Below are 20730 nucleotides of genomic sequence, written 5' to 3'. Positions count from 1 at the left end.
TAGCTCATGCATTGATATCAGATTCATTCACTGATGTCTCCATCTTTGATAGCTGTGCTGGGAAAGATCTCTGCCTTTGTAAGCCATTGCCTATTCCCAGGAGACAGTATTGGAGTAAATGAATCAATGGTCTGACTTGGTATGTATTCTCAGTTTGAACGATGATATAGTATGTCAGCTTCATATGTCCATATGGGACAGAAAAAGGTCGTTTGGTCTATAGAAGAGAGGGAAGGAAAACGAGCATAGATCCCTGAAGCTTGTTCCTGATTTGCAAACCTTTATTTGCAGGCATCCAGTATTACATATCCAATGGAGCTAAATTGCGGCCTAGTTTAAGTATCAGCTCCAATAAATTGATCATTGTGGGAGATGCACACAGACTTATCAAGGTCCTGTTCTATTTTAAATTTACCCATCATGAAACCGGATGCTGTTGTATAGCAATATTATTGTGAAATGAACACTGCTGCCCTGTGAGATCTGAAGTGAAAGAAATATGAAGAGATAAACACAGGAGGTAAGGTGCGGATACGCTCCACATAAAAGCAATATTTGATAATTACACCTCAGCAGGAGAATCCAGTTTGACTAGACTGCTGCATGTAGTATAACAGTTAATGCTGCCTTAATTCAGATTACTTCTCATGACACATCAAGGTCATGAAAACCTGCAGAAAATTAAATGGCTGTTCTCCAGTTCAAATGGCAGAAGTAACAAAGCTTTAAGAAAATATCAAATATCTCCACTGCCTAGCAGTTCCACACACCTATTTTTGGTACATATTTTGTCCTTGTTTTAGACTCTGGTTTATACTTTAACCATTAATCATGAATTCTGACTGAGTATACTGCTGGATTCAAACAGCAGCCAATACAGCCCTCAGATATATTATAGATTCTCTGCCATTACATTTATTTATTATTTACCCATGCTCAGTTTGAAAATCTTTGCAATATTGTTTGTTAGGACTGAAAACCATCTGAAGAAAATGTTTCATATAATATGACACAGTGCAGGCAATGTGTGAATACTCACTCTCCTGTGTGCTTGTGTATTTAAAACACAACCGTCTAATTTTTAAAAAATAAATTCTTATTCAAATCACATTTCTCTTATTTACCAGAATACTTTCTTTTTTTAATTGACAAATGTATTGTCAACTAATTCAGCAATTCAAAGCTTGACCCATTATAAGAATGCTTCATTTTATCAATATTTCCGTATCTTAGTAAAAACTAATTTCCATCTTGAAGTCATAGATATCTTTATTTCAAAGATTTCATACTATTTTTCTGGATTTTTTTTTAAAAGTCAAAGTGTACACTCACCTTTTTTTTGCCCAAATGAACTTTGATTTCTGAACAGTGCACAAATAAAGCTCTGCCTTCAAATTAATGTTAAAATATGTGTGCCCTGACTGCTGATTTATGGAATCATTGACAAATAGTAAAAAGGACAGGCATGTCGTAAAGTTTATGGATGGAGTGATGGCATACACAATGATGCCTCATAAAGAATAAAGGGGAGGGGGGAGTTATTTATTCTTGTAGATTCAAGAACATACAGATAGGCGTCTGCGTGCACAGAATTTTTCATAAATATCCCACAGTGCACCCTGTTGTACAGCCGCCATACATTAATTAGAGCATTCAGCAGACACTGCAATGTGTTACACTCACCCAAGTGAATCTTCATTTTTCACATGCAGGGCCTTACTAATTAAAATCAGCTTTGCAATTAAATGTGGAAAATTGTGTTAAACTTTCAAGCATGCTTTTAAGAACTGGGGTGGGGTAGAGAAGCTAAAGGGAGGGAGGGAATGTATTTGTTTTTAGGGTGTTTTATTTTTGATGCAAATGAATATTTTCCCCTCAAAATAAAAACCAGTAAAAGAGGAGGTATGAGGATTTCTCTCCCCCCACACCAGCATTATAGATGCTCTTCTCTGTTGCAAGTTGCAATGCTCCACTATCTCTCTGCCAGTACCTGGCCTGGTTCCAATGCTTTTAGTGAGTGCTATCTGTCAAGGCATGAATAATACAGCCCCTAGGCTGTCGGCAGAATCCAAATGAGGCATACATCAGGAAGCAAGCACTCGACTTTAGCTCCAGAACATGCTCCTGTGAAGACAGGCAATTATTCACCCACGGCTGCAGCCATGGCAATCAAACTGGTGGGTGAAAAGGTATAAGAAACAAGGGAGGGGGGAATGAAGGAAAAGAAATATGGCACAACGAGCTGAAGAAAATTCAATAATTTTTTTTTTAATAAGGATGGATTTTCTAATAAGAGACGTACATTTGAAACCTTTCATTTTAAAGTTGGAAGCTGAAATGTTTGTCTATGTCTTAACTGGATGCTCAAGCAATTGTCTCCTCTTTTTTAAATCTGAACTAAATTGACAATTATTTATTTTTAAAAAATCAAATTACCAGTTTCGGGGATCGGTTTTAAGAAATCATAAGTGGGGGGAGGGGAAATAAAACAGCTCTACGGTATATATAATATTTGGTATCAAAGTGGCTGATAAGGGAATCCTGATTTCAGAGACTGAAAGCAAGTGCCTTGGCTACAATCCTGGGGATGAAAAGTGCATGCATGCCCCCACCCCCACCCCCAAGGTAGTTTCAGATGATGGGGAAGGTGGAGCTGCTTTTTAGTGCAAGTCAGAATCCAACGACACAATATGTCATCCCTATGATGAGGCAGCTAACTTTAGAGGAGTCAGCTGCACTTGGGGTGTTAGTTTCTTTAAGAAGAATTAAAGGGTTATGAAAACAGAGGAAATAACATAGATGAAGGTGCAGCATTGGGGGGGGGGAGAGTGGTGTTGTTAATCCTATAACCAATAGGTATCTGGTCATACAATTGTCTTCTACATAGTGCTATAACCCAAACATTTCTGAAAGTGCTAATAGGGAAGGGTATGGAAACAAGTTATACAACTAGCAGAAACAAATGATGTAATTATTAAGAAAACATGGGGCTGGATCCTATCAGCTGTTATGTGGCTACAATAGGGAAGATGGGACAATTCTGCCCATTTCCCCTCATCAATGAATCCTTGTTACAAGTAACTTTCTTCCCATAATCCCCATCACAGCCTTTTAAAGGGGAGGGGTGTCCTCTCTTCCCTCATACCAGTGGAAAAGTGGGTAGAATCCCATAATTCTCCCACAATGCACAAATAAGTTGGATACTGTAACAGCAATGGTTCATTCTTTGTATAATCAAACAAAGTTTGGGGAAAGCCTTTCCCACTTATGGGAAGAAAAAAAAATGTCCCACCAATAATGGGAATCTACAGAAAACATTTCTGTACATAACTATTGGTTCTGTAGACTTGACTGATATGAAGAAGTGAGCAGTGACCCACAAAGGCCTATATCCCAGGGGTGGCCAACGGTAGCTCTTCAGATGTTTTTTGCCTACAACTCCCATCAGCCCCAGCCATTGGCCATGCTGGCTGGGGCTGATGGGAGTTGTAGGGGGGGAAAAATCTGGAGAGCTACTGTTGGCCACCCCTGCCATATCCTACCACAAGTTGTGTTAGTCTTTAAGGTGCTACTGGACTCTTGCTCTTTTCTACTGCTAGATTACTAAAGTATGCGAATGTATGCCCCAACCTAGCACATTTGTGACATTTAATCAGAGCTCAGCTCAGGCTTGCAACCTTCTGGGCTTGGTAACCATTGCATGATTCCCTGACACAAATGTCACATGGTTTTACAAAGAATGACCCTGTTTGCACTAACTGTTCTGAGTAGTCTTTTAACAAGCAATTGCAAGAGCGACTTTTGAGCATTTGCAGAAGCATGTAAAAATGCCTATGTGTAATCCAATCAATGGCACCAACCTTCAAAATTAACACCACATTACTTGCAATTCATATCCAGAAGTCAAGTGCATGCAGTAACCATGGTGCTTCAAGTAGCATAATAATGGGACCTCAGTAATAGTGGTGGGAAGTGTCATCAAGTTGTAGTGACTTTTGGTGGCCCCATCAGATTTTCAAGGCAAGAAACATCCAGAGGTAGTTTGCCATTGCCTTCCTGCACATTGCAACCCCAGACTTTGTTGGTGGTCTCCCATCCAAATACTAACCATGGCCAACCATGGCCATGCTCTTTAACTTGTTCATAAATGATTTAAAGTTGGGAGTGAGCAGTGAAGTGGCCAAATTTGCGGATGACACTAAATTGTTCAGGGTGGTGAGAACCAGAGAGGATTGTGAGGAACTCCAAAGGGATCTGTTGAGGCTGGGTGAGTGGGCGTCAACGTGGCAGATGCGGTTCAATGTGGCCAAGTGCAAAGTAATGCACATTGGGGCCAAGAATCCCAGCTACAAATACAAGTTGATGGGGTGTGAACTGGCAGAGACTGACCAAGAGAGAGATCTTGGGGTCGTGGTAGATAATTCACTGAAAATGTCAAGGCAGTGTGCGTTTGCAATAAAAAAGGCCAACGCCATGCTGGGAATTATTAGGAAGGGAATTGAAAACAAATCAGCCAGTATCATAATGCCCCTGTATAAATCGATGGTGCGGTCTCATTTGGAGTACTGTGTGCAGTTCTGGTCGCCGCACCTCAAAAAGGATATTATAGCATTGGAGAAAGTTCAGAAAAGGGCAACTAGAATGATTAAAGGGCTGGAACACCTTCCTTATGAAGAAAGGTTGAAACGCTTAGGGCTCTTTAGCTTGGAGAAACGTCGACTGAGGGGTGACATGATAGAGGTTTACAAGATAATGCATGGGATGGAGAAAGTAGAGAAAGAAGTACTTTTCTCCCTTTCTCACAATACGAGAACTCGTGGGCATTCGATGAAATTGCTGAGCAGACAGGTTAAAACCGATAAAAGGAAGTACTTCTTCACCCAAAGGGTGATTAACATGTGGAATTCACTGCCACAGGAGGTGGTGGCGGCCACAAGCATGGCCACCTTCAAGAGGGGGTTAGATAAAAATATGGAGCAGAGGTCCATCAGTGGCTATTAGCCACAGTGTGTATGTGTGTGTGTGTGTGTGTGTGTGTGTATATATATATATATATATATATTTGGCCGCTGTGTGACACAGAATGTTGGACTGGATGGGCCATTGGCCTGATCTAACATGGCTTCTCTTATGTTCTTATGTTCTTAACCCTTCTAAGCTTCCAAGATCTGGTGAAATCAGGCTAGCCTGGGCTATCCGGATCAGTGTGGCTCAATAATAAGGCAGCATAAACACTGCTAAGGAACACCACAATTAATTACAATATAATATCAGGATTTGTATGTGTGGTGGTGGGGGCTTACAACTAAAATAAGAAAACAACATCATTTAAAACACAGCCATTATAAACAAAATAAAGAAATTAAACCAAGTCATAAAAACAAGCCAGTGCATAAAAACAGCATGAAACAAACATCAAACAGCCTAAAAATGATGTAGATGAAGAAAGCATCAGCCAAGAAATTGAATCCTTAGCTACAAACTTGAATAAAGTGGAACGGTTTGGCTTGGTGCCTAAAGGAAGTAAAGTAGGAATCAAGCTAGTTTTAAGGGGGAGAGCATTCAACAGGCAAAGTGCTGCCACTGAAAAAGCCCTTTAGAGCCCTCCTCCCATACGGTTCAGCCCTCAGCTAAGACGCTTTTCTAAAGCCCTACTCTCTTGTGGCCCTTCTTGCAGAGAGTAGGCAGTTAGTAACAATCTAAAGGGCTTTTTCAGTTACTAACTGCCTACTCTCTGCAAGAAGGGCCACAAGAGAGTAGGGCTTTAGAAAAGCGTCTTAGCTGAGAGCTGAACAGTATGGGAGGAGGTGGTTCTTCAAGTACCCTGGCTCTAAAGGGACTTTGAATTTCACCCCCCCCCCCCAAAAAAAAGGACAACCAGTCAGTTTAGATCTTTCAACACAGGATAATACTAAGTGGCTGGCACTGAACAGATTCAGGTATGTCTTTACAATGCCAGAGTATACATTTTCAAGCATGTGTTTGTAGTTTTTTTCTGGGAAAGTAGCTATGCATTTCAATTGTGCTTTAGAGGAAACAGGACTTTTTTGTAGCAGGAACTCTTGTGCATACTAAGCCACACACCCCTGATGTAGCCAATCCTCCAAGAGCTTGCAGTAGACCCTGTAATAAGAGCCCTGTAATATGCAAAGGAGTTCCTGCTACAAAAAAGCCCTGAGAGGAAATGACTGGAACATGCACTTAAAAAATGAATTTGCTTGAAGGAATACAACCTCCAGCCAAAATACTGTGGCATGGCAAATGCACAACTAAAGCCACCACTAAACAACATGAATCAGATAGCAACACCTGTGCAACTAGTGTTCAAGTGCTATTTCTCTGGGTCTCGTACAAATAGGAAGAGGTCTGGCAAAGGTTGTCCTTGAAAGGGCAGCTGCTGTGAGAGCCCTCTCCAGCCCCACCCACCTCACAGGGTGTCTGCTGTGGGCAGCGGCGTCACTAGGGCAGGGCTAAGGGGGCCATCGGCCCTCCCCCAGAGTATTCTCATTGGCCCCAGGCACTGACCCATGCCCCCCCCAACAGGAAGGGGCTGGCCCTGGGACTAGAACGCTGCTGCTGTGTGTGGGCTGGCAGGGATTCTGAAACCGGGGCTGCGCTGCCGCCGGCTCAGCTAAAAGCGTGTGGGTGAGTGGGGGAAACTTAAATGCTGCAAAACTGGTATCTTGGATTACGGGGGCTGGTCATGTGACCAGAGGGTGGATGAGGGAGGGGCCATGTGAAGTGGGCGGGGTTGTGTGCGGAGGGGGTGATGCAGCCCTCCAAAAGGGGTGATGCCCAATGGGGGGGGTGACTTGAATCAGTTACACCCCAGGGTGCAACCCACCCTAGTGATGCCTCTGGCTGTGGGGGAGGAAGGTAAAGGAGATTGTGGGGTGCTCTGAGACGCTTCAGAGTGGAGGGCGGTATATTAATCCAAATATCATCATCTTCTTCTTTTTTTGCGCAGGAATGCACAGGAACACAGTTCTGGCTGATTTGGCATCAGGGAATGTAGCCTGATATGCAAATGAGTTCCTGCTAGGCTTTTTCTGCAAAAAAGCCCTGCAAATGGGTAATACAGTCCCTTTCCCACCTGCAAATCTTGGCTCACGCATGCAATCTTAAGAGCTCATGTGAGAAAAAGTATCTATTTCTGAAACTGAATAAATCAGGGGTGTCAAATATGCAGCCTGGAGGCTGGACTAGACCCCCAGAGGGCTCCTATCAGGCCTGCAAGCAAGTCTGCTTCCTTCTCCCTCTCTCTTGCTTTCTTCTGCATCACAGCTTTCTTCTGCATCACAGGCTTGCTCAATTGCACAGGAGCTACAGAGCAGAGCAAAACTCTCAATACCCAGCCATTTCATGTTTTCCTCTGGGTCTCTCTTAGGCTCAAAGCATTGACCATGAGAGTTCTGTAATGAATGTTTATAAATCAAAAGTAGATTTGCAACTTACAGATACAAAGCTGAACAACACCCAAACAGCATACTCAAAATTGCTACAGCACAGACATTGTCTTCAGATTTTATTTATTATTATGTATTAATTCAATTTCTATCCTGCCCTCCCACCAAAGTGGACTCAGGGCAGGTCACAACATAATTATCGCAATTTTGATGCAATGATCCAGAGCAAGAGGTGTCAGTTATCAGAGACTGTTAAATAAACAAGATATTGCAATGTTTTATTTTAAGGGTGTTTAAAAAAAAAAAGTGTTGGTCTGTGTCCTTATAAAATTCATATCTCTGCTACCTGGCATTACATTTTATGACACACATGGCCCGGCCTGATAAGGTCTCATTTATGTTAGATCCAGCCCTCATAACAACAACACCCCTGGTATAAATAGACCATATTGTGGTAACAGCCTTGCAGTATAGGCTAAGTCGCCCTCAGTCTCCTCAGCAGAAATAAGATGAACTCATCCCTTCTCCATCCCTCCATGCTTGGTTCTTTCAACAATCTATTCCTTCAGTCAATGTATTTGTGACAAGGTCATCAGTTTGCAAATTCTTCACACCATATGTTTAACATTTAATCTTCTAATAAGGTAGCATAACAATGCAAAATAATATTAGAAATCAGTCAGTGACTGATGCGATGCCTAATGTGCTGCCCACGGGAGTGAAAAGGCCCACATTTACCCATAGCTTATTGATATGCTCACTGAACGGCCATCAACAATTCACAAAGCTTACTCTAGTTTCATATGGTTTGGGAAGGGGATACTTCATTTGAAGGATGCTATGGAAGGTATTGATGGTAATAGTTGGAGATGCTGCCCAATTTAACAGATAGCCTCTTGGCTTTGGTTCAAATGCAAATGTATTCTTTGAGGATACTGAGTGTTTTAGTTCCTGGTTTGAAATAAGTCATGCTTTGGGGACGTCACCAAAATGCATTAAGGACTGGCAATCATTTTGCAACAGAGATGTATTCAGATTTTAACAAATTATGTAAACAAAATAGTGCATTCAGTAATAAACAGGGAGACAGACTTTGCATTATGTGCCGCATGATCTTTTAACAGATTTCGTCACTTTAATGCATTTGTCATTTTGTCAAATAAAATGTATTTGTCATTTTAATGCATTTAATTCATTTATAACCTGAATAGTCCCCAGTGGGGATTCAAAGCAGCTTACACCATTCTCTTCTCCTCCATTTTATCCTGTGAGATAGACTAGCCTGTGAGAATGTGACTGGCCCAAGGTTGCTCAGCAAGCTGCCCTGGAACAAGCTGGGATTCCAAACTGGGCCTCCCAGATATCTGTCTGACACTCTTCAACACCACACCACAGTGGCTTTTTTACCAAAGGCAACCACTGCACTCAAAAGCAAGATCAGTGTCAGGGTTTTTAAAGTCTTTCCTTCAAGCCATCTTCCTGCCAACAGTCACCATCTATAAGCTGCTTTAGAGGAAATTTAGTTATTCCCACATATCAAGGGAAAGAAGGAGAAAAACACACACACATGTACTAGCATTGCAGAAGCAAAAAGAGGTTTTGTGGTATATCCTCACATGATTCTTGTTTGCTGAGTATAGAGCAGATACCATGTACCTGTTAAATATAGTGTGATGTACAAATTTTATTTTGTTTATTATTTATATGCTACTAATGTCCATTTTATCACGACCTACTTTACAGCCTTCCTCAGTCCATTCTTCTCTGAGTCTGAAATTTGACAGGTAACAGGCCTTGACCAAAGAGCAGAATCCTAGATGATTTTATTCCAATTAGAAAACCAAAGTTAGATGGAAATTATGTTTAATATTAAAATCAAAGGGGAACAATATTAACGGAAAAAATAAACAATAGAAAAAATGAACACCCCAGCAGTGTAACTGACACCATGATGTATCATCCCATTAAGTCAAAACATTTAGATTTAAGATGGCCTCCATTCAGTTTCTATGTCCTTTCCAATAACACAGCATTTTGGTAAGGAGTATACCTGCAGAAAACTTGACTCAAGCAGTGGGGGTATTGTGTAATAAAAAGCTTCTTTGTGGTATCAATTGATACCATTAAGGTGGGGGGGGGGAAGACACTCATTGACTATACAAATATTAAGGGTAGTTCATATACACATAAACATCCTTTGTATAGCATGTTGTAGTAGTCCGTGTTGGACTAGAATCGGGGAGACCCAGGTTTAGATCCCCATTTTGTCATGGAAGGTTGCTGGGAGACCTTTAGATAATCATTCACTCTCCCTCCGCTTAACCTACCTAACAGGATTGTTGTTGTGAAAAAAAATAGAGAAGGGAAAAACAACACTGTAAACCATTTTGGATCACCACTGGGGAAGAAAATAGGGTACAAATATTTACAATGAATAAAAATAAAATATTGTTCTTTGATTATTTGAGGATGCATCCAAACATTATTTGCATCCAAACATATACGTTGTCAGCATTTAATGATTAATTTGACTTGACAATGAATGATAGAAAAGGTTAAGAACATAAGAACATAAGAGAAGCCATGCTGGATCAGGCCAACGGCCCATCAAGTCCAACACTCTGTGTCACACAGTGGCAAAAAATGTTTTATACACACATACACTGTGGCTAATAGCCACTGATGGACCTGTGCTCCATATTTTTATCTAAACCCCTCTTGAAGGTGGCTATACTTGTGGCCGCCACCACCTCCTGTGGCAGTGAATTCCACATGTTAATCACCCTTTGGGTGAAGAAGTACTTCCTTTTATCCGTTTTAACCTGTCTGCTCAGCAATTTCATCGAATGCCCACGAGTTCTTGTATTGTGAGAAAGGGAGAAAAGTACTTCTTTCTCTACTTTCTCCATTCCATGCATTATCTTGTAAACCTCTATCATGTCACCCCTCAGTCGACGTTTCTCCAAGCTAAAGAGTCCCAAGCGTTTCAACCTTTCTTCATAGGGAAAGTGCTCCAGCCCTTTAATCATTCTAGTTGCCCTTCTCTGCACCTTCTCTAAAGCTATAATATCCTTTTTGAGGTGCGGCGACCAGAACTGCACACAGTACTACAAATGAGACCGCACCATCGATTTATACAGGGGCATTATGATACTGGCTGATTTGTTTTCAATTCCCTTCCTAATAATTCCCAGCATGGCATTGGCCTTTTTTATTGCAAACGCACACTGTCTTGACACTTTCAGTGAGTTATCTATCATGACCCCAAGATCTCTCTCTTGATCAGTCTCTGCCAGTTCACACCCCATCAACTTGTATTTGTAGCTGGGATTCTTAGCCCCAATGTGCATTACTTTGCACTTGGCCACATTGAACCGCATCTGCCACGTTGACGCCCACTCACCCAGCCTCAATAGATCCCTTTGGAGTTCCTCACAATCCTCTCTGGTTCTCACCACCCTGAACAATTTAGTGTCATCCGCAAACTTGGCCACTTCACTGCTCACTTGATTGATTAATCTGTAGTTGATTAATCTGTAGTAACTGACCTATAAAAGTTATGCTTAAGGCTACAACTAATGAATGCACATGTGTAAATAGTCTTGTTACTGTGTTCTTGAAGCTACTAGATTATAAGGTAGGGGTGGTCAAACTTGCTTAATGCAAGAGCCACAGAATAAACATCAGATGTTTGAGAGCTGTAAGACATGAATGTCAGATATTTGAGAACCACAAGATGGATGGATGGATGGAAGGAAGGAAGGAAGGAAGGAAGGAAGGAAGGAAGGAAGGAAAATGGGGGAAGGAGGGAGAGGTGGAAAGAAAGCAACTTTACATGCATTCTCCAAGATGCTGGCTGGCTTGAATTGGATATGTGATTTTAAAAGACAAATGCCATCTCCAAGCTGGCCATGGGGTGGTGGGGGCGTCAAGAGTCACAAAAGATGCGCGAAAGAGTCACAGTTTGGCCATCCCTGTTATAAGACATCTTTCTCAGGAATGAATATATTAACTTTGGTTTAAGGACATAACAACTGCAGTGCTGATTCAGAGCAAAGTCCACCTAGTCGAGTATCCTATTTCCCTTGGGAACTAAGCATATGATTCTGGGTAGTGTTGCATCCTTTACTCATTCCTCATACCTGTTTTTCAGAGATAAACTGGCTCTGAAAATGGATTTTGATAATAAGTCTATACTGTTCAAGGGTAACTGAGCTATGGCTTCAAAGACGCAGTTCCCTGGCAGCTCAAATGGACCTTACAAATCAATGAAGTATTTTTTTTATGTACCCCAAAGCAATAATTTTTCAGACTTTATTTTCAGGAAATCATGTCTGCAGAGTCATCTGACAAGAAAATCCTTCAAATTGCGATGGACTTTTGCACTGGCATTTTGTGGAGCGTGATTGTAATTTCAAGGACAGTGGTAAGCCACAGATTTCTCCATTTGTGCCCAAAGAGGCCCTGTTAGCAAATCAGATCTGAAAGTATTACTAGTGCTGGAGCCACTCTCTCTCTCTAATATATATAATAATACACATGCACAAACACACAGAGGGCTTTTTTTTTTAAAGCAGGAATGCACAGGAATGCAGTTCCGGCTGGCTTGGCATAAGGGGTGTGGCCTAATATGCAAATGAGTTCCTGCTGGGCTTTTTTCTACAAAAAAGCCCTGTGTGAAACTATGGTGCTGTCAGGGGGTGTGGCCTAATATGCAAGTAAGTTCCTGCTGGGCTTTCTCTACCAAAAAAGCCATATATATAATATATATATATATATATACAATTATTATAATATATAAGCCATATATATATAAAATATTCTTTGCTAAATGTTCACCTGACTTTCATTAATGCACATGGGAGTGGGTTGTTTAGGTGTTAGTCTCACGTACCCAGTACTGGAATGTAGGGAGTGCAAAAGCAGGAAAAATATCTTCTACCCCTCCTACCCCCTGCACATGCCTCTCAGAGTCTCTGAGAGGTGTGGACTAGTGAAGCAATACTAGAAAAGGGATTTTAAACTTTTTAAACTTTAAATCCCTTATCTGGGGTCATGCCGCAGCTGCAGCCTAATCTCTCCATCCTTTCCTATGGGCCCACAGGAGAGAATGGACTTCATTCCATCCCATGGGCCCACAGGATAGAATTGGTTATCAGTGTGTGGGGGTGGGGAGGGAGAGAAGTAGTTAAGCCTTGCCTAGGTTGCCAAACGGTCTAGGTCCAGCCCTGTTGGTATATTCTCTGTTTTGTTCTCTGTTACTGCTTGAACTTTGTTTCTATCTCACTATCAGAGATTTCAACAAAACCCTTTCCCTTCACCACTGGTGTGCGTATTGCCCTTTAATTCCCTTGGGGAAAAAGAACCTCTTTGCCTCTTGGCAAAACAACTCTGAGAAATGTTTTCAGATGCACAACCAGTTCAAGCAAACTGATGGTAAGGTCTGTTGGTCTTCATCGTCTTCCAGCAAAGGTGCACTTTAGAGCACAATCGATATTTACAAGGAAATGTCCATAGGTGTGAGCAAACTATCTCCATCACCCCATTATTGCCTTCTTATCAATGAATCTCTGATAAGTTTCCAAAAATTCCAGGGTTCCCCAGAAAACAAAGTTAGAAAATTATTTCCCTAAAACTACAAAGAAGACTTGTCCATCCCCCCACCCCGTGCCTTTTAGTAGAACTAAGAGGAAGCGAAATAAGAAACAGCATCTCCAAAGTTCCAGGCAGTGGGAGTCATATAAATAAAATAATGATGGAGAAGTGGGTTGGACACTTGTGTATGAACATTGGAATTGGAATGTTGGAAGATAGCAGTAGCAACAGGAAGTGTTGTTTAGATGGTGGATCTGAAGATTTTGGGATAAAGGAATTTTGCTATCCCTGCCAAATCTACAATCTACCAAAAAAGCACAGCAGGAACTCATTTGCATATTAGGCCACACCGCCTGACACCAAGCCAGCTGGAACTGCATTCCTGCTCAAAAAAAAAAAAGCACTGATTATTTTAAGTAGGCTAGGGCCACATTAGATAACTAGGATGCAATGTATCCTTGCAAACAACTTCAAGTTAAACCCCCAAATCTAGCTAAAGCACACACTGAGCGCAGAGAACATGATTTCATGCAGGATCTCAGGCTACATTTGCAGTGAACAGCTGGTCTTTCATTGGAAAGGAAAGGATCATAACCCCAGTGTCTCTCTCTTAGAAGAATTGGTGTACTAAAAATTCACTGTGGAAACAAATAACTGTGACAGAAAACTTAACATTGTTCAACTTTACATGAAATTACACTACCCCTGACTTTCCACCAACACTATTACAAATAAAGATGTATTTGCAAAAGTATTGATCAGCAAATATTCTTTTAAAAAAAGAAAGAAACCATAACCCGTCAACTGAAAGTTTCCTTTCCACTCATATTAATAAGAGGTCTGTTCCATGGACGTAACTGATAATTAGGGTGTTAAGAATTCATTAACAGTCAGAAAAAATAATTTTGATATTTTTCCAAATTGTCTGGTTTGTGAAACGCCCTCAAATATTCATTTAATTAACAGCTTCAAGATCCAGTCTGTTCATCTATTGACATAGAGGGATCATGTCAAGAAAGCAAAATACAAAATTCATATTTGAAAGTGAACAAAATTTCAACCAGAAGCTCTAAATGTTCAACAATGTATATCATTCGCAGTTCCTTTCTTTTACAAACATATATTAATTGCCATGTTTCAAAATTATATTGTCAATTGCATAGAAGCACAGAACTATATTTTATTTTTAATTATGTAATGGTTAATATCATTTACCTATAGGACCTAATCCTAGAATTTATGAGAGGAAGGATTTGATGCTATACTTCAGCCATTGTGGTGGTTTGCATTTTACACAAAGCAAAACATGAAACCAAAATCTGCAAAAATTTAAGTAAACTTACATTTTGCTAACAAATCACTGTATTCGGATCTCTGAAACAGTACAACACATATATTTTTCAAAAATAAATGGTAGACTAAAATCGTTGTTCTTCCACCTGTTTTCAAATAAATACATGTCAAACTTTGATCAGTATGTGAAATAGATGGTTTTGCTAGGGATAGCAGGATATGGTTCTGTTTCTTAAAAATATCTAATTCAGTCAAAAGATACCAGTATACATATAGTTGAATGAAAGTTACACGTACTTTTTCATTAACATTTTTGTAGTGTCTGAAAATCCCCTTTTGACAACCTTTCAGCATTCTTTCAAAAATGTTCCCATGCCCATTTAAATTTCCATTTCTTGTTCTCACTTTCAGCTTTTTATACTTGCTCTCACCATGTGGCCAATCTGATTGGGTTATCAAATGTGATGTCATACTATTCTTTTCATGATCCCTAACTAGGTAGGATCGTCCATGTGCCATTCAACACAGCCTGTATACGTTTCTGATGATGTTAAACCTGCAATCTCTTTGGCTACCTTAATGCCATCGTATTCACTATATTAGATTGATTCAGTTTGGAGACAGCTGCAGTAACTATAGGAAGAAGATGCTGCAGCAACAACTATGGGAAGCAGCACCAGCACCAAACACAATCAAAATTCACTGGAAAATTCATTCTTCAAGGCAAGGGTGATTCTACACCAAATACACTATGCTTGGCAGCAACGTTAAATGTAAGGAATATCCTTCACAGCTCTACCCATACATTTAAGCTGAACGGCAATATAAATCACTAAAAGCCCTATTCTAGGAATCATTATCAGTTACCATCACATCTTAACTCTGTGCAGAGACTCCTTGCTCTGCCTTTGAAATCCCCTACTATCTAAGGCAGTAGTACATAGTTGCACCATGATATCTAATTCTGAGGACCACTAATAAACCTTATGCCATTCCTTAAGGTGGTATCAGCTGCCCCTGCTGAACGTCCAGCCTTTCCCAGAGCATAGGTATCCTGAACGTGGAATTAGAAATACTAATGCCTCTGGAGCACCTCTATGAAGTACCTGAAGTAATTTATACTCATTCAAGTACTCTATGAAGTACCTGACTGAGGACAAATTAAAGAAGACTGTAGATTTATACCCCGCCCTTCTCTCTGAATCAGAGACTCAGAGCGGCTACAACAGACATCCTGTGAGGTTGGTGGGGCTGAGATGGCTCTTACAGCAGCTGCCCTTTCAAGGACAACCTCTGCCAGAGCTATGGCTGACCCAAGGCCATTCCAGCAGGTGCAAGTGGAGGAGTGGGGAATCAAACCCGGTTCTCCCAGATAAGAGTCTGCTCACTTAACCACTACACCAAACTGGCTGGAGTGATGTTGAGCTGCAGTGATGTTTCTGTAACAGCACAAATTGATAAATCTCTACATTTAGGTAGTTTCTGTTACAGAATCAGGCTAAAAGGAACAAAAAAATGATCTCAAAGCTACGCCATTGAAAACACCACTATTAAGAGAGCCAGCCTATGGGATTCCATCCATATTTTATGATTTCCAAATAAGCACCAAACTCACTGGGTGTGTCCTTTTTATATTTAAAACTATAGTAATATAAAACACTAATATAACAAAAATAAAATAACTGAAGAAGTGTGCACACACACAAAAGCTTATACCCAGAATTACTTTGCTGGTCTTAAAGGTGTCACTGGATTAAAACTTTTCAAAAATAACAGATATTCATAATTTATTTATTTTGATATTTTTACCCTACCACGCAAGCGGGTTCAAGGCAGCTTATGTTATTCATACCACAATAAATTAATTCTATAAACTTTACAGCATTAAAATAACATTAACCAATTTAAAATTGAATAACCCAGTCAAAATCATTACAGCATTAAAATAACATTAACCAATTTAAAATTGAATAACCCAGTCAAAATCATTAGCAGCTCAGTAATTAGTATCCATTCCAGTGACCACTTCACTGATGCCAGGGAGGGTGCTAGATCATTTTATGAAGTAGTTCCACTGTTCTGGCAAATCTAAATGGCACACGAACCAATTAGACTTATGGTCTGAGGCACGGGAGGCCAAAGTTGTTTGCTGTCCACTGCCTCAACTGAAGGACGGTTGGAATAGCTCCATTTTGCAGCCCTATGAAATTGCAACAAATCTCACAGGGCCCTGATTTCGATCAGAAGCATGTTCCACTAGGCTGAGGCCAGGGCTGGAAAGGCCCTGGTCCTGGTCAAGGAAAGATGGACATCTTTTGGGCCAGGGACTATTACTTAGTGCTGGTATAGAACACCGAACTCTTTGGGGAACAAACAGGGAGAGGCAGTTGTGCAAGTATGTTGGTCCCTGGTTACATAGGGCTTTAAAAGTTAACACTATAACCTTGGTACTCAACCAGCAACCAATGCAGCTGGTGCAGCACCAGCTGAATGTGTGTCCACACAGATGACCCAGTTAGCAAGCATGCCAATGTATTTTGTACCAGCTGAAGCTTCCAGGTCAGGGTTAAGGGTAGGCCTGTGTACAGCAAGTTCCAGCAGTCAAGCCTGGAAGTGACCATTGCATGGATCACTGTTGCTAAATTGTGAGAGGAAAGGCAGGAGTCGGCCCAACCAGAAATAGTAGAAGACTGATCTGACAACATAAGTGACCTGAGCCTCCAAACTCTTTACCATTGGTATAGATATTACAAAGGGCTGGGAGTTGGATTCCCAAATCCACCACCCCACAACTGAGGAACAGGATCTACATCTTAGCTGGATTGAGTTTCAGCTGGCTTTGTTGTAACTAATCAGTCACAACCTCCAGAGCCCTAGCCAAAATACCTGAAGGTAGAGTCCGTCCATCCATCCAGAGATACAGCTGAGTGTCATCAGCATACTGGTGACAACCCAGCCCTAACCCCCAGATTTACTGGACAAGAGAGCACATGCGGAGATCATAATCAACCATGTTGAATGCTACTGTTAGATTGAGTAATACCAGCAGTGCCAACCTGCCTTGATCCAGATGTCTCTGGAGGTTATCTATAAGGGCGACCAACATGGTCTCTATCCTGTGACCTGGGTGGAAGCCAGACTGAAATGGATCCAACACAGAGGCATCATCCAAGAACATCTGGAGCTGCTCAGTTACCACTCTCTCAACTACCTTACCCAGGAATGGAAGGTTCGATATTGGGCAGTATGTGGCTAAGACCATAGGGTCCACAGATTTCCCCCCCCCCCCCCCCAAAAAAAAAAAAGTGGACTGGTAGATGCACAATAAAAGTAACTTTTTGTCAGTGAACAGGATTCTGACTTTTTGGTCATCATGTTTTTTTTTTAAGTTCCATCCATATGCAAAATATTAAATAAGAAATTTAGTTGCCATTTCCAGCATACAAATTTGTGGTTGCCCCTCCCGCCCCCCAATCCAATGGGATTTACATGCATGCAAACTATATCTGAAAATCCTATTTCATGTACTATAGAGTCATTGGCAACATTTCAGAGTGGGCAGTGCTAAAACACCATGGCAAAAATCTATTTGTGGCAGCATATCTGTCTGCAATGTCACTGTGACATCTGAGCATGCTGTATGACTCTGCAAGCACTATGTAGGTGCTACATTCCAACTTCAGAATTTATTTGCTGTTGCAAATCTTAGGACTGGGCTATTGGCTTGTATGAAAATGTTTCAAGAACAAATGTACCAAGAAGTAAACAATGTCCATGAATCTAAAAGAGAATTGCTTCAAAAAACAAAACCAAAGCCTAATAATGAAATTACAATTTGGCCACAATTCATCATTGAGTTAAATGCTCATGTCCATTGACATCAATGAACTGATTCACATTTCACTCTTCCCCTGACGCTTCCATCAGATTTCACACAAGCTGCCCTGGGGCTGCAACTTGCATCACCTCTTTCCTGCAGCAAGCAGAAACCAGTTTTCGGAGGAGCTTGCTTGCCATGGGAAAGAGGCGGGGCAAGTAACAACCCCGGGGCAGCTTGTTCAAAATTGGACAGACGCATTGTGGGGGGAAAGAGCTCAGAGCTCCGATGCCGGAACAAGCATAGTGGGGAATAAGTCAACATTTCACCAACTGTACATAGACTGTTTGGCTTATCAGCAGTGTGTAAATGGGGGTGGGGAGTGACCATGTACAGAAGTTTGAAATAAAGAAATAGAACCATGTCAGATTACTATTATATCAGTGCTATGAAAACAAGATCTTGTGATTTAGAGTTCCAGAATCCTGACAGAAATTTGATGGGATACCTTCTTTAAGTTCCATGTCAAAACAACAGACGTACGCTGAATTCCTATTTTTTCTCCATAACATCAAATTCAGCATATGACATACCCTAACATCAATACACAGTGCATTCCTTTGCCCAATGAAGAACGTCCATTGAAATGAGGAAGGGCTTAGGAAACAAACTCTATAATGACATCAGGCGATAGCTTAAACTGAAGCAGGCATTGTGTAGATGAGAAGGGAACTGGGCACAGGATAGTTGTTTCCATTGGAAGTCCAATGTAATGTATAGTTCCACTTTCATTACCTGCAGGGTTCTCAATCACAAACACTGTATGGAGAAAAAGGATATCAGCGAAGGATGAGGTTGTGTGGAAGGAAGTAAATCAGCAGAACGTACTGCTGTATCTGTGCACAGATCTATATCTGTTTCTCCTTTAAAATTCCACATCAATGTTCCTTGTACTTCAGATATAAAGACTAAATTTGCAAATGCTGTTACAGCCATACAAGACATAATCCTGCTTTGAGACAATAAGTGGGCAATAAGTGGCCAACACCTCTCATCACTGGAAATTTCATCATTCCTCTTACTCTGAAGGTAAAGTCACAGAACTGATGACAATAATATAATTATCTGGATCTCGAAGATTCATTATCACTGAACTGTTCTAATGTTTGCCCTTTAGATCTAACCTCATCCTTGAACTCTTGTGTTCAAAAAGTCCATGTTTTCACTCCATTATATGAACTATATAAATGACAAAATTCACACTGGCAGAAAAATGTCAATAAGGTCACATTTTAATTTGCCACACATGAACCTCAGAAGGAAAACTGGGAAGCAGAGACAAGTCGCTTCAGTAAAGCACAATTCTATATCCTTTTGCATTTTTGAGATTATCCTTCAACATGACTAATCAGTGCCAAGCTTGTTTAAATAATAAGGAAGGGGGATAGAAACACCTCCTCAGTTTTTTAGATTTCAGTTTACATTGCAGTTTTGTTGGACAGAAAAGTTAATGTTTAAGGTGTTCTAACAAAGGCAGACTACAATTACCCACACAGAAAAAAAGACAGAAGTTAGGGGATAGTATCTGTTCTTCAACCACTGGAATTTCTATTAATAGGGTCAGGTCAGGCAAATTGTTTACTAAAGATCTTCATTTCATTAACAACACACACGGGCGCACACAAACATTACCTTCTGTGTCTTGCATATTTCCCACTAACATGACCACTGCCATCACAGCCAGGAGTAGGGCAGCTGTAAAAGGAAAGGAATTAATTATACAGGTTTAGGTGTGCTGCACAGAGATTATATTAAAAGCAAGCAGTAGGTATTACAGAGATGGAGGGCAACAAAGACAGAAAGCGAAAAATCAAATAACTGAAGGAAAAGAGGGGGAGGGGGAATGCTTTTTATTAGCAAATCCCAGGGGAATTAATTTCATCAGTGCAGCAGGGCATGAGCAAACCACCAATGAACTTGAAAGTGCATTATACCCATTAAAAGGCATGAATTTTCTAAATTGCTAATGGGGATACATTTTACACTCAGAGCACTAACCTGAACAGCTCTTGTATGGCTGGTTCCACGGGAACTGCAGAGAGATGGAAAATATATAAAAATTTATCATCTATTACAAATAACCCCCCCTCTTCTGTTGAAGATTGCCAAAAAAAAAAGGCTGTGTAAAAAAGCAAGGGGTCAGAATGAATCATGCAAAGAGATTCTGGAGGATGAAGGTCACCCTGAGCAGGGGCCTTGAGTGATTTACTGAAGCAAGAGACGTACCTCGAACACCTTTGGACCGTGTGCGATGGCGCTTCTCGTCTGCATCCACCTCCATCTGGGAATAGATTAGCAGGCAGTCAATGCTCTTATCCTGCATGCACAGACTATCAATGCACAGACTGATACAGTCTCTCTCTCACACACAATTTATTGAAAATATTTTAATTCTATTTTATCCTGTAAAGGAAAAGTCTACATTGGAAAGGCTCTCTACATTTTGTTTAGAAACAGGAGAGCACATGGCTTTTTAAAATTCTAATCAGTGAGTTTGTCTGCTTGTTCACATAACTATTTTTTTAAAAAAAAAAACAAACACCTTGTATATTAGGTTTC

At 40.7% G+C, this 20730-nt stretch overlaps 1 protein-coding gene across 11 annotated transcripts in view; it reads right to left on the bottom strand.

Moving 5' to 3' along the window:
• MYT1L (myelin transcription factor 1 like) overlaps positions 1–20730 on the bottom strand; it is a 513986-nt gene that overhangs the window by 181772 nt on the left and 311484 nt on the right. For all 11 annotated transcript variants that reach the window (XM_060234467.1, XM_060234449.1, XM_060234515.1 and 8 more), the window contains 3 exons: positions 20398–20452; positions 20170–20203; positions 19804–19866 (listed from right to left, as the gene is read on the bottom strand). In XM_060234467.1, coding sequence (XP_060090450.1) covers positions 19804–19866; positions 20170–20203; positions 20398–20452 — 152 coding nt within the window. The remainder of the gene's footprint in view (positions 1–19803; positions 19867–20169; positions 20204–20397; positions 20453–20730) is intronic.

This window comes from Heteronotia binoei, chromosome 1, assembly GCF_032191835.1.
Source record: "Heteronotia binoei isolate CCM8104 ecotype False Entrance Well chromosome 1, APGP_CSIRO_Hbin_v1, whole genome shotgun sequence".
Taxonomy (NCBI): Eukaryota; Metazoa; Chordata; class Lepidosauria; order Squamata; family Gekkonidae; genus Heteronotia; species Heteronotia binoei.
This window is presented reverse-complemented; position numbering and strand designations above follow the sequence as displayed.